The following is a 12,385-nucleotide window of genomic DNA, read 5'->3' on the forward strand; positions in this document are numbered from 1 at the left end:
TATAATTATATGTTATTACGGATATCAATTGGTCTAAAAATGAATTGTTTGATGTAAAAGATATGTTTAGGCTTATAACACGTAAAACAAAATTATTATTTTTATTTAAAAATAAATATAATTTTTAAAAAATAATAAGATTTTTGTAATTAAATGAATAAGGAGAAATATTTTTATTAATTAAAATAATAGTTTTAAGGTAAATAAAATAAATATATGTTACAAAATAAAAATGATGTTTTATTTATTCATTTGATAGAAAGTAAACTAAAATTCTTTTTTATAAAATAATAAAATAAAGAAAAATAGAGTAAATAATAGGCTAAAAATTCTAGCTATAAATAGAGATATATTAGGTTAGGTTTTACATTTACTTCTACGCTCTTTCTTCTTTCAAATTTGTTTATCCTTCCCCTCTCCCAAAATCCTTTTTTTTATCACATACACTCAAACTTGTTCCAGTAAAACTATGATCCCTATTTCAGATTCGTTAACCGTTGGATTATCGTGAAATTTGAACATTGGGTTTGGAACTCATTTCCTCATATTCTCACCGTTGGGATTTATGAAATAATGTCTATGGTGAGGGAAATGTCCCTCACACATAGCTATCTTTTTCTCACAAACACCCAAATCTGTCTCAATAAAAATACAATCACATACTTGTTAACAGTTGGATCATCATGAAATTTGAACACCAACTTTGGAATTCATTTTCTCACATCCTCACCATTGGGATTTATGAAATAATGTCTTTGGTTAGAGAAATGTCCATCACATGGAGACAGTGAAATGGAGGCTCCAATCCCTTCTTCTTCTCTCCAACGCTTGGAAACCCTAGGAGAAAAAGCTTGAGGAATCTTAGGGAACTGCTAGAGATTCCGCTATCACTACCAGAATACACACATGAGCTTGCTTAGAGGTAAGAGATGAGTTATCGCAATTGGGGTTAGAATGAACATGTGTAGGGATCCTTAGAGGATCAAATTAAGATTTATTTTGGGATGTTTATTCTATTGTGATTCTTCCTTTATGATTATAATTAAGAGATTCTTGTGTTTGATGGGCCAATTGATGCCTTGATGCAAATTGGTTGATAAAATTGAGTGCTCTTGGTGTTTTCATGTTTTTGACCTATGATTTTGATTTCTTTAATTTTGATATGATTATGTGAAATTGTTTGAGGGGTTTAATCACATGAACATACCATATTAATATTATTACTGTGTGACATGTATATAATGCATGAGGCGTGATAACGTGTTGTCTTAGGATTATGGAAATATGATGAACTATGTGTAAGTGACAAGTTGAGTACGTGTTAAATTGTGAAATCACACACGTGTATTAAGATGTTGTGTGCATTGAGTTGTGAGCTATGAATCATACAATCACACGACTGTAAAATCCTTTAAGGGCGACGAGTTAATGCACGACGAGTATTGTGATGAGATTCACTGTGGGAACTCGACAAGTTTAATCACTTTGAAGCACGATGAGTTAAAATTATTTTGAGAACAATTAAGGAGTTGCATGTTTTGTACTGCTCATAGATAAAGTTTGCGTGCTAAAATGTTTTCTGGGTTGGACCTGAATCAGGTGGGAGAGACCCTAGTGGACTCTTTAGAGTGTAGGGCTTAGGGCTAAATATACTCGATTTGAATGTTCCTTGAAGCCTATGTTGATTCCATATGGTTGGAGCGTTCTAGCAAAACAGAGTGACCCTGACTGGTCTTCCTATGATTTTACCTAGTGAGAGTGACTTGACTTACCAATATGTGTTTTGTCTTGTCATGTACTCCTGTGTGTTCGACGAGGTTTTTCACTGACATGGTATCACATTGCTTATAGGATTGAGTCTTAGTATATTTGTTGCATAACACTTGTGTATTAATCAATATTGATTGATTGAGTGATATTATGTTTTGATCCTTGAGTACGTGAATGATGTGAAAATGTGTGAGACATGTAATGTTGAGATGTGATGTTACGCGATAAGTGGTGGAATGACATGAGTTGTGTTAAAGTAAGTCGTATTTCATTTATATGATATGTATATCTATGTTGTCTCGTTTCTCTCTATTAGTTAGGAATGTGATAACTCACTCTCTGTGTGATGTTTGTGCTTGGGTCCTATGATGATCTCGAACTTTGTGTTCGTGGGAGCAGATGGTTAGGTGGATGACTATGGAGAACCTCATGCTAGAGGACGTTGAAACATAATCCTCTGGTAGGATGTGACATTGGGACGCGATTTTGTATTAATTGCATGAAGTTCTAGACATATAATTTTTATCATTTTGTTTCACATCCAGAGTTTTTAGTTCATTCTTTGGAGTTTTGGATGACCTTGTTTTGAGCCGGAGATGTTTTTAATAAGTTTTATTTGGTAACAGTGAAGTAAATGTAATTCTTTTACCCACGTGAATTTTTTTAAGTGATTCGAATAAAATTGATTTAATTAAATTCCAGATTTTTATATGTTTTTCTTAAGTATATGTATGTCAGAGGTAGACGGTGTCACACTTATGAAAGTCAATTAAAAAAAACCAAGTGATTGAAGACAAATGGTTAATGTGTTGAAATTAAGGTTGAATCCTTTGGATACTACTCGAGTTCGATCCTTGGTGGAAATAATTCTTGACCAGACATTACTTATCTCCCGGTCGAACTCTGAATTAGTTAGAGCCTTTTTCTCCTAATAAAATAGGTGGGTTGCTATCAAGGGAAGGTGATATCCCTTGAAATTGTAATTGGATTTTGCATATCTGAATTTTTTTGTTCCTGTATTTTCTTGCATATCTTTAATTGGATATAGCGCAAGCTTGCATTTCATTACAAGAAAACACAATTATCAACCATCATTGAACTTCAATACAAAATCCAATTTCTGATATGCAAAAAATTTGATTATTCCACACCAAACATCAATAAAATCCAATGTGTTCTAGTTTCATAGAGATAGTTAACACAACAAGATCACCTGACAAACATTAACCTTAACAAACCATAGAATTAGTTTGACCAATTACATATGTTGTAGAGGAAATTTGCAGAGTTTGGTTCAGTTGCTTAAATTGAAATCTTCCACTAGTGAAAAAAGCAATGTGAGAAAAGGATTGAAATGGATGCAAGCAATAGAGTGTTGGACAAGTGTTAGTTGCTATTCATAAGTTAGTTTGATATTGAAAATTTGCAAGGATATAGCAATGTGCCTCCAATGTATGGTTCTTTTTGTAGAAATTGTACATATTTTCTTTATTGTGTGATTTTATAGGATAAAAACTCCATTTTGTGACCTAATGTTGAATCCAACTCAGTTTTAGGCCAAAGAAGAGAAGGTAAAAGTTATTGATGACTTGCTTAGCGAGGCAGATTGGCTAAGCGAGATGCATCCACTTAGCGAGGCATCCTGCTCGCTTAGCAGATGGGAAACCCTAAAAGAGGTTAAGTCAGAGATCTACATGCCCAGCCAGCCCGCCCAGTGAGGACGTTGTCTCTTATCGCGCTTAGCGCGCCCGCACTTGCTTATCGGATTTTTACTTACTCTCACTTAGCGAGACATGCTCGCTAAGTGAGCCTACGGAAGCTGAAGAGTCTAAGAGCCTTTAAACCATTGAAGTTGGCGGAGTTCAAAAGACACAACTGGTTTTGAGTAACAAAGAGAGCTTGTCTTCGTGAAAAACAGAGAGATTTAGGGTTGAGAGGCTGGAGAAGACATTCTGCATTATTTTCTTTCATTTTTCTTTCACCAAAAATAGTTTTCTTCTTGTATTTTGAGCTTTTCTTGTAATGGAAGGCTAAAGCCTCTTTGTTGGGGAGTTACTACTGAACCTCTTGATGTAATACTCTTACTATCTGTTTAATGTTATTTTTCTGTGTTCATTACTTCTATCTATGCTTATTTTACATGTTTGTGGCTTGATCACCCATTTGTGTGTATAGTTAGGCTTTTTAGAATTGGAAAATGCTTTAAAACGTTAGAACTTGATAGAGCAAGCTAGAAATCTGTATGTTTAGGAATAAAGTGTAGTGATCTAGTTTATTTTACACTGTAGGCTTAGTGCAACTTTTTTAGAACAAGTTTGTTGAGGAATCAAGAACAAAGGCTAAAGAGAGTTAGGCTCATTCATGTGAGGAATCATGGTTTGAGTAATTTCTCAGTGTAAGAACACTATGATAACGTTAAATAAAGAAAAACACATTTTATACAGCAAGAGAAATTCAATAGGACACTCCCTAACGCTTTTAACCTGATAGTTGTCACATTCTATAGCTTTAAATATTCTGTTTTTGTTCAAATAGTTTAATAATGCAGAACTCAATTCACACTCAATATTTGCTTTAGTTCAAGCTTTACAAGTGTTTACTGTAGAAGCAAAGCTTCATGGTGGATCAAAGGTGATTCAAAGGTGTTTTGATGATAACAATGATGATAACAAAAGATGATGGCAAAGGTGATGACAAAAAGCTCAAAGATCAATCAAAGAACAACTCAAGTGATCAAGTTAGAATCAAGAACAATTCAAGAGTTCAAGATAGAATCAAGAAGAATTCAAGACTCAAGAGGAAAGTTAAGAGTCAAGAATCAAGATTCAAGGTTCAAGATCTCAAAAATCAAGATCAAGATTCAAGACTCAAGATTCAAGAATCAAGAGAAGGCTTAATCAAGATAAGTACGAAAAGTTTTTCTCAAAAATTGAGTAGCACATGATTTTTCTCAAAACATGTTTACCAAAGAGTTTTTACTCTCTGGTAATCGATTAACAGATTGCTGTAATCGATTACCAGTAGCAAAATTGTTTTGAAAAAGTTTTCAAATTGAATTTACAATGTTCCAATTAGTTTCAAAAAGCTGTAATCGATTACAATGTTTTGGTAATCGATTACCAGTACCTTTGAACATTGAAATTCAAATTCAAATGTGAAGAGTCACATCCTTTCACATGAAAGCTTTGTGTAATCGATTACACTGATTTGGTAATCGATTACCAGTGATTGTTTCTGAATAAAATCAAAAGATGTAACTCTTCAAATAGTTTTTGACTTTTTCAAATTGGTTTTTAAGTTTTTCTAAAAGTCATAACTCTTCTAATGGTTGTCTTGACCAGACATGAAGAGTCTATAAAAGCAAGGCTTTGTTTTGCATTTCAATAATTTTGAACACTTTTCCTATCAATCTTATACAATCCTTTACAAGCCTTGAATCTCTTTGAACTTCTTCTTCTTTGTGCCAAAAGCTTTCCAAAGTTTTCTGGTTTTCTAAACCTTGAAAACTTGTGCTATTCATTCTTTTCATCTCTTCTCCCTTTGCCAAAAAGAATTCGCCAAGGACTAACCGCCTGAATTCTTTTTGTGTCTCTCTTCTCCCTTTTCCAAAAAAACAAAGGACTAACCGCCTGAATTCTTGTGTCTCCCTTATCCCTTGTCAAAGAATTCAAAACGACACAGTCTGAGAATTCTTTTGATTCTTCCCATTCCCTTATACAAAAGTATTCAAAGGACTAACCGCCTGAGAATTCTTTTGTATCCCCATTCACAAAGTATCAAAGGTTTAACCTCCTGAGATCTTTGTCTTAATACATTGGAGGGTACATCTACTTGGGTTTGACTGAGAACAAGAGAGGGTACATCTCTTGTGGATCAGTTTTAGTGGAGGGTACATCCACTAGGGTTTCAAAGAGAACAAGGGAGGGTACATCCCTTGTGGATCTTTGCTTGTAAAAGGATTTTTACAAGGTTGAAAGAAATCACAAGGACCGCAGGTCGCTTGGGGACTGGATGTAGGCACGGGTTGTTGTCAAACCAGTATAAAAACTCTTGTGTGTTTGTTTCCTTCTTCCCTACTCTTTTACTTTCCACTGTGCATTTAATTTCCACTTTTACTTTCTGTTAAGTTTCTCTTCTACTCCTTATTCTCTCAACAACTTAGTAAAAGCCTTAGAAGAGTAATTTTTTAATTAGTAAAGGTTTAGGAATAATTAATTCAACCCCCTTCTTAATTATTCTGAGGCCACTTGATCCAAAATTTACATACTGAATTTACATAGTCTAGGTGAAACAAATTCCCTGTGGATACGATACTCGGTATTACCATTTTATACTACTTGTGCGAATCGATACACTTGCAACATCAAATTTCAACAAGTTTTTGGCGCCATTGCCGGGGGATTTCTTTCCACTTAGATAGTATAATTCAGTTTGGAAACAATTATTCTTTATTCTTTGATTATTTCTTGTGAATAGAGAGAATTCAATTTTTTCTCTTGACTTGGTCAACTGCTCCTCTATTTAGTTGCTTCTTGTATGCGAGGTAATTCTTTAGCAGGGGATTTAGCTCCATTAGATTTGGAGATTAAAGCTACTTGCAGGAGGAACAACGCAAAAAAAAGGAGGAAAGCCTTACAAGAGAGGACAATCCAACGAAGTATCGAGGGAAATCTTTCATCTGAATCGTCTTCATCATTTCCAGCAAACTTGAGGGAATCCGAAGTTGCTGCATCGGAAGCTCATATCATGGCGGACGAGCAACCACAGAGGGTTACTCTTGAGGACTATTCCAGCTCCATCGTGCTGCAAGTTTTCACAAGCATTGCGCGGCCGGATGTCCAAGCACACAACATCTTTTATCCACATTCCTTGATTCAGCTGATTCAAGGAAATCTATTCCATGGTCTGCCCAATGAAGACCCTTATGCACACCTTGCAACGTACATAGAAATTTGCAATACAGTGAAGATCGCAAGGGTGCCAGAAGATGTAATAAGGCTGAGCTTGTTTTCATTCTCTTTAGCTGGTGAAGCAAAGAGATGGTTGCATTCATTCAAGGGGAACAACTTGAAGACATGGGAAGAAGTAGTAGAAAAATTTCTGAAGAAGTACTTCCCTAAATCAAAGACAGCTGAAGGCAAAGCGGCTATTTCATCATTCCATCAGTTTCCGAATGAGTCTTTGAGTGAAGCGCTAGAAAGATTCCATGGCTTGCTGCGAAAGACACCTACTCATGGATTCACAGAGCCCATTCAGTTGAACATCTTTATTGATGGTTTGAGACCAAAGTCCAAGAAATTGTTAAATGCTTCTGTTGGGGGAAAGATTAAGTTGAAAACTCTAGAGGAAGCAATGGAGCTCATTGAGAACATGGCTGTTAGTGATCATGCTATCTTGCGTGATAGAACTCATACCCACCAAATGAAGCCTATTGGAACTCTCTTCACAAGACGCATTATTGGCACAAAATAAGTTGTTAGCTAAGTAGCTGGAATCACTTACAGAAACACTCAGCAAATTGCCAACACAGTTATAAGCGGCCCAACCTTGTCATTTAGCTGTTATGCAAGTTGGAGGCTGCAGTATTTGTGGAGGAGCTCATGAATCTGGCTGTTGTATACCCCAAGATGATGTTGCAAAAGAGGCAAACTACATGGGGAATCAAAACAAACAAGGATTTCATTCTGGCGGTTTTCAGGTTACCAACAAGGAAGAAACTTCAATCAAAATCAAGGGCAAGGATGGAGGTCACATCTAGGGAATCAATTTAACAAAGATCAAGGAGGACCTTCCAACAGACCTCCTAACCAAGGGCCTAACTTGTATGAGAGGACCACCAAGTTGGTAGAAACTTTGGCTCAATTTATGCAAGTTTCAATGTCTAATCATAAGAGCACCAAATCAGCCATCAAGAACCTGTAGATCCAAGTGGGGCAGTTGGCTAAGCAAATAGCTGAGAATTCTTCTGGAGGTTTTGGAGCTAACATTGAGAAAAATCCCAAGGAAGAATGCAAGGCTGTCATGACCATAAGCAAAAGGGAGATTATTGTGGAGAATGAGAGTAAGACTAGCGAAGAAAAAGAGGACCGAGCTGAGGGAGAAAAAGAAAATGAAAGAGATCAGATGGAGGAGAGAAAAACAAATGAAGATGAGGAAGAAAAAAATGAAAAAAATATAAAAAATAGAGATAATGAGGAGGAGAAAAAGACTAAGAGTGAGCTGGCAAGAGAGAAGAAGAAGGAGGCTATGCCCAACTCCGGAAAGGATGCACCATATCCTTTGGTGTCATCTAAGAAGGACAAGGAATGACACTTTGCTCGCTTCATTGATATTTTCAAGAAATTGGAGATCACTATTCCGTTTGGAGAAGCCTTACAATAGATGTTGCTCTACTCAAAGTTTCTCAAAGATTTGCTGACCAAGAAGGGCAAATACATCCACAGTGACAACATTATGGTGGAAGGAAATTGTAGTGTTGTCATCCAGAGGATCTTTCCACCAAAATATAATGATCTAGGGAGTGTTACTATCCCTTGCTCAATTGGTGTTGTGTTAGTTGGAAAAACGCTTATTGACTTAGGGGCTAGCATAAATTTAATGCCCCTATCCATGTGTAGAAGGATTGGAGAGTTGGAAATCCTACCAACTAGAATGACACTACAGCTAACAGATCACTCAATCACAAGGCCATATGGTGTAATAGAGGATGTGTTGGTCAAAGTGTGTCACTTCACTTTTCCTGCAGATTTTTTGATTATGGACATTGAAGAAGACGCTGAAATTCCACTGATTCTAGGCCATCCGTTCATGTTGATAGCCAATTGTGTGGTTGATATAGGGAAGGGTAACCTTGAAATGAGTGTAGATGATTAGAAGGTTATTTTCAACTTGTTTGAAGCAATGAAGCACCCAAGTGACCACAAAACCTGTTTTAAAGTAGAGAAGGTTGAACATGAGGTGGACATGGTGGCTAGAGCTATGGTATTGTAGTCCCCACTAGAAAAAGCATTGACCAATACTATGGATTGCCTGAAAAAAGAGGAAGAAAAAGAATTGTAGAACTGATTGGAAGAATTAGAAGGATTGGAAGGAAGTTCTTTTGAAAAAGTTATGTTTGAAGAATAGAAGAAGGACATTCCTACCAAGAAGGCCAAAGTGGAGTTAAAAATTCTGCCAGAGCATTTGAAGTATGTGTTCTTGGGAGAGAATGAAGCAAGTCCAGTGATTATAAGCAACTCCTTGACGAATGAGGAGGAGTCTCGGCTAGTGGAGGTTTTGAAGAAGCACAAGGTAGCTATTGGATGGCATATCTCTGACCTCAAGGGAATTAGCCCTTCCTACTGCATGCATAAGATTAATATGGAAGCCAAGTACAAGCCTGTAAGACAGCCGCAAAGAAGATTGAATCCCGTTATGAAGGAGGAAGTGCAGAAAGAAGTGCTTAAGTTACTGGAAGAAGGCCTCATCTATCCTATCTCTAACAGTGCATGAGTTAGCCCTGTACAAGTAGTTCCCAAGAAGGGTGGCATGACGGTAATTCAAAATGAGAAGAATGATTTGATCCCCACAAGAATAGTCACGAGGTGGAGGATGTGTATTGATTACAGAAAATTGAATGATGCCACAAGGAAAGATCACTTCCCTCTTCCCTTCATGGATCAAATGCTTGAGAGTTTAACTGGACAATCATTTTATTGTTTCCTGGATGGATACTTTGGTTTCAATCAGATTGTTGTGGACCCGAATGATAAAGAAAAGACAACATTCATCTGCCCTTTTGGTATGTTTGCTTATAGAAGAATGTCCTTCGGTCTTTGCAATGCTCCTGATACTTTTCAACGATGCATGATGACAATATTTGCTGACATGGTGGAGAAGTGCATTGAAGTGTTTATGGATGACTTCTCTATCTTCAGCTCATCTTTTGATTGTTGTCTAGCAAATTTAGAGTGAGATTTGCAACGATGCGAAGAGACCAACCTAATACTTAATTGGGAAAAATGTCATTTTATGGTTCAAGAAGGAATTGTATTGGGCCACAAAATCTCTGTAAGGTTGATTGAAGTAGGCAAAGCCAAGATTGATGTGATTGACAAGCTACCTCATCCAGTAAATGTCAAGGGAGTAAGAAGCTTTTTAGGACATGCTGGGTTTTATAGGCAGTTTATAAAAGATTTTTCAAAGATTGCCAAACCGCTCAGTAACTTGCTCAACAAGGACGCTGTGTTTTTGTTCGATGAAGAGTGTTTGAAGGCATTCAACACTTTAAAGACCAGCCTAGTGTCTACTCCCGTCATTACAACACCAGATTGGAGCCAAGAATTTGAGCTCATGTGTGATGCAAGTGATTATGTTGTAGGTGCTGTATTGGGCCAGAGGAAGGGTAGAGTTTTCCATGCTATCTATTATGCCAATAAAGTTTTAAATGATGCTCAATTGAATTATGGCACCATAGAGAAGGAAATGCTTGCAATTGTCTATGCTCTGGAGAAATTCAGATCATACTTAGTGGGATCAAAAGTTATTGTTTACACTGACCATGCGGCCTTTAAGTACCTGTTGAATAAAGTTGATGCCAAGCCCAGATTAATTAGGTGGATTTTATTACTTCAAGAATTTGATCTAGTCATCCAAGACAAGAAAGGATCTAAAAATCTTGTAGCTGACCACTTGTCAAGATTAGTCAATGAGGAGGTGACTTTGAAGGAGCTAGAGATAAGAGATGAATTTCTAGATGAATCGTTGTTCATGATGAATGAAAGGCCATGGTTGCTGATTTGGCCAACTTCAAGGCAGCTGGAATCATTCCAAAGGATTTGACTTGGCAACAAAAGAAGAAATTCTTGCATAATGCCCGATTTTATGTTTGGGATGACCCACACTTGTTCAAGATTGGTGTTGATAATCTGTTGAGGAGGTGTGTAACAAAAGAAGAGTCAAGAAGCATACAGTGGCATTGCCATAATTCACAATGTGGAGGCCATTACAGTGGAGACAAAACAACAGCCAAAGTCCTGCAATCAGAATTCTTTTGGCCATCATTTTTCAAAGATGCTCATGATCATACCACTCAATGTGATCAATGTCAAAGAATGGGAGGAATCTCTAGAAGAAATGAAATGTCCTTGCAGAATATTATGGAGGTGGAAGTCTTTGACTGCCGGGGAATTGATTTTGTAGGTCCTCTTCCTCCATCTTTTGGAAATGAATATATCCTTGTGGCTGTGGATTATGTCTCCAAGTGGGTTGAAGCAGTGGCTGCCCCAAAGAATGATGCTAAAACTATAGTGAAGTTCTTAAAGAAGAATATTTTTTCTCGCTTTGGGTTGTTGAGGGTCCTAATTAGTGATGGGGGCTTTCACTTTTGCAACAACCAACTTTAGAAAGTGCTAGGCCATTACAATGTCACACACAAAGTAGCCTCACCATATCACCCACAAACAAATGGTCAAGTTGAACTTTCCAATAGGGAACTAAAGAAGATTTTGGAGAAAACTGTGGCCTCCACTAGAAAGGATTGGTCAAGCAAGCTGAATGATGCATTATAGGCTTACAGTACTGCCTTTAGAACCCCTATAGGCCTGTCTCCGTTTCAAATGGTTTATGGCAAGGCTTGCCACTTACCAGTAGAGATGGAACATAAAGTGTACTGGGCTTTGAAGTTTCTAAATTTTGATGAAGCTCTATCAGGGGAGAAAAGGAAGCTGCAACTCTTGGAGTTGGAAGAGATGAGACTGAATGCATATGAATCCTCCAGGTTGTACAAAGAAAAAGTAAAGGCTTATCACAACAAGATGCTGCTGAAGAAAGACTTCCGACCTGGTCAACAAGTTCTGTTATTCAACTCAAGATCAAAGCTATTTCTAGACAAGTTAAAATCCAAATGGTTTGGACCATTCACCATCAAGGAGGTCAAACCTTACGGGGCAATGGAATTATTTGACCCTCATTCAGAAACTCCGGATAGAAGCTGGACAGTAAATGGCAAGAGATTGAAGCTATATCATGGTGGGAACATTAAGAGATTGACCACCATTCTGTAATTACAAGACCCCTAAAGGTAACATATGTCAAGCTAATGACATTAAAAAAGCGCTTACTGGGAGGCAACCTAGCTTTTTCTTATTTTCTCAATCATTTTCTATTAATCCATGCATGTAGTTAGGTTTTGACTCATTTGAGATTGCTAGAGTAAGGTGTTAAGCGTGTTTTGAATGATAAAGGGGTTGGTCAAAAGCTTCTCTGAAGCATTGGATGAGGAAAGAACTTAGAAAAATTTTCAGTCATCCAACTCGCTTAGTGCACCACATGCGCTAAGCGAGCCATACCTTATGCACTGAGCGAGTAGCACCACTCGCTAAGTGCGCCAACCCCCATCCATTGGCTGTTGGGGTCCCGCTAAGCGAGACAATAGTGCTAAGCCCAAAAGCCTCTCGGGTTGTGCATTTAATGGAATAGGGCTAAGCAATTCAGCTCGCAGAGCACGACATAGTCACTCGCTAAGCGCATAAGGCTCTCTGTCTAGGCTTTTATGACAATTGGGCTAAGCGGGTCATCCCGCTAAGCCCAAATCCTTCTCTGGAATGGAAATAGTGCTAAGCAAGACCATCTCGCT

At 37.4% G+C, this 12,385-nt stretch overlaps 1 protein-coding gene across 1 annotated transcript; it reads left to right on the top strand.

The window, feature by feature from the left end:
• The first annotated feature begins 11,366 nt into the window (after positions 1 to 11,366).
• LOC102659974 (uncharacterized) lies at positions 11,367 to 11,813 on the top strand. The gene has a single exon (XM_006606687.1). It carries the CDS (start codon positions 11,367 to 11,369, stop codon positions 11,811 to 11,813), a length of 447 nt encoding a protein of 148 aa, XP_006606750.1.
• The last annotated feature ends 572 nt before the right edge of the window (positions 11,814 to 12,385 follow it).

Source organism: Glycine max, chromosome 20 (genome assembly GCF_000004515.6).
Source record: "Glycine max cultivar Williams 82 chromosome 20, Glycine_max_v4.0, whole genome shotgun sequence".
Lineage (NCBI taxonomy): Eukaryota > Viridiplantae > Streptophyta > Magnoliopsida > Fabales > Fabaceae > Glycine > Glycine max.

Excerpts from the sequence above, each read along its gene's own strand:
- LOC102659974 (XM_006606687.1), top strand. The coding sequence starts at position 11,367 with ATGGTTTATGGCAAGGCTTGCCACTTACCAGTAGAGATGGAACATAAA.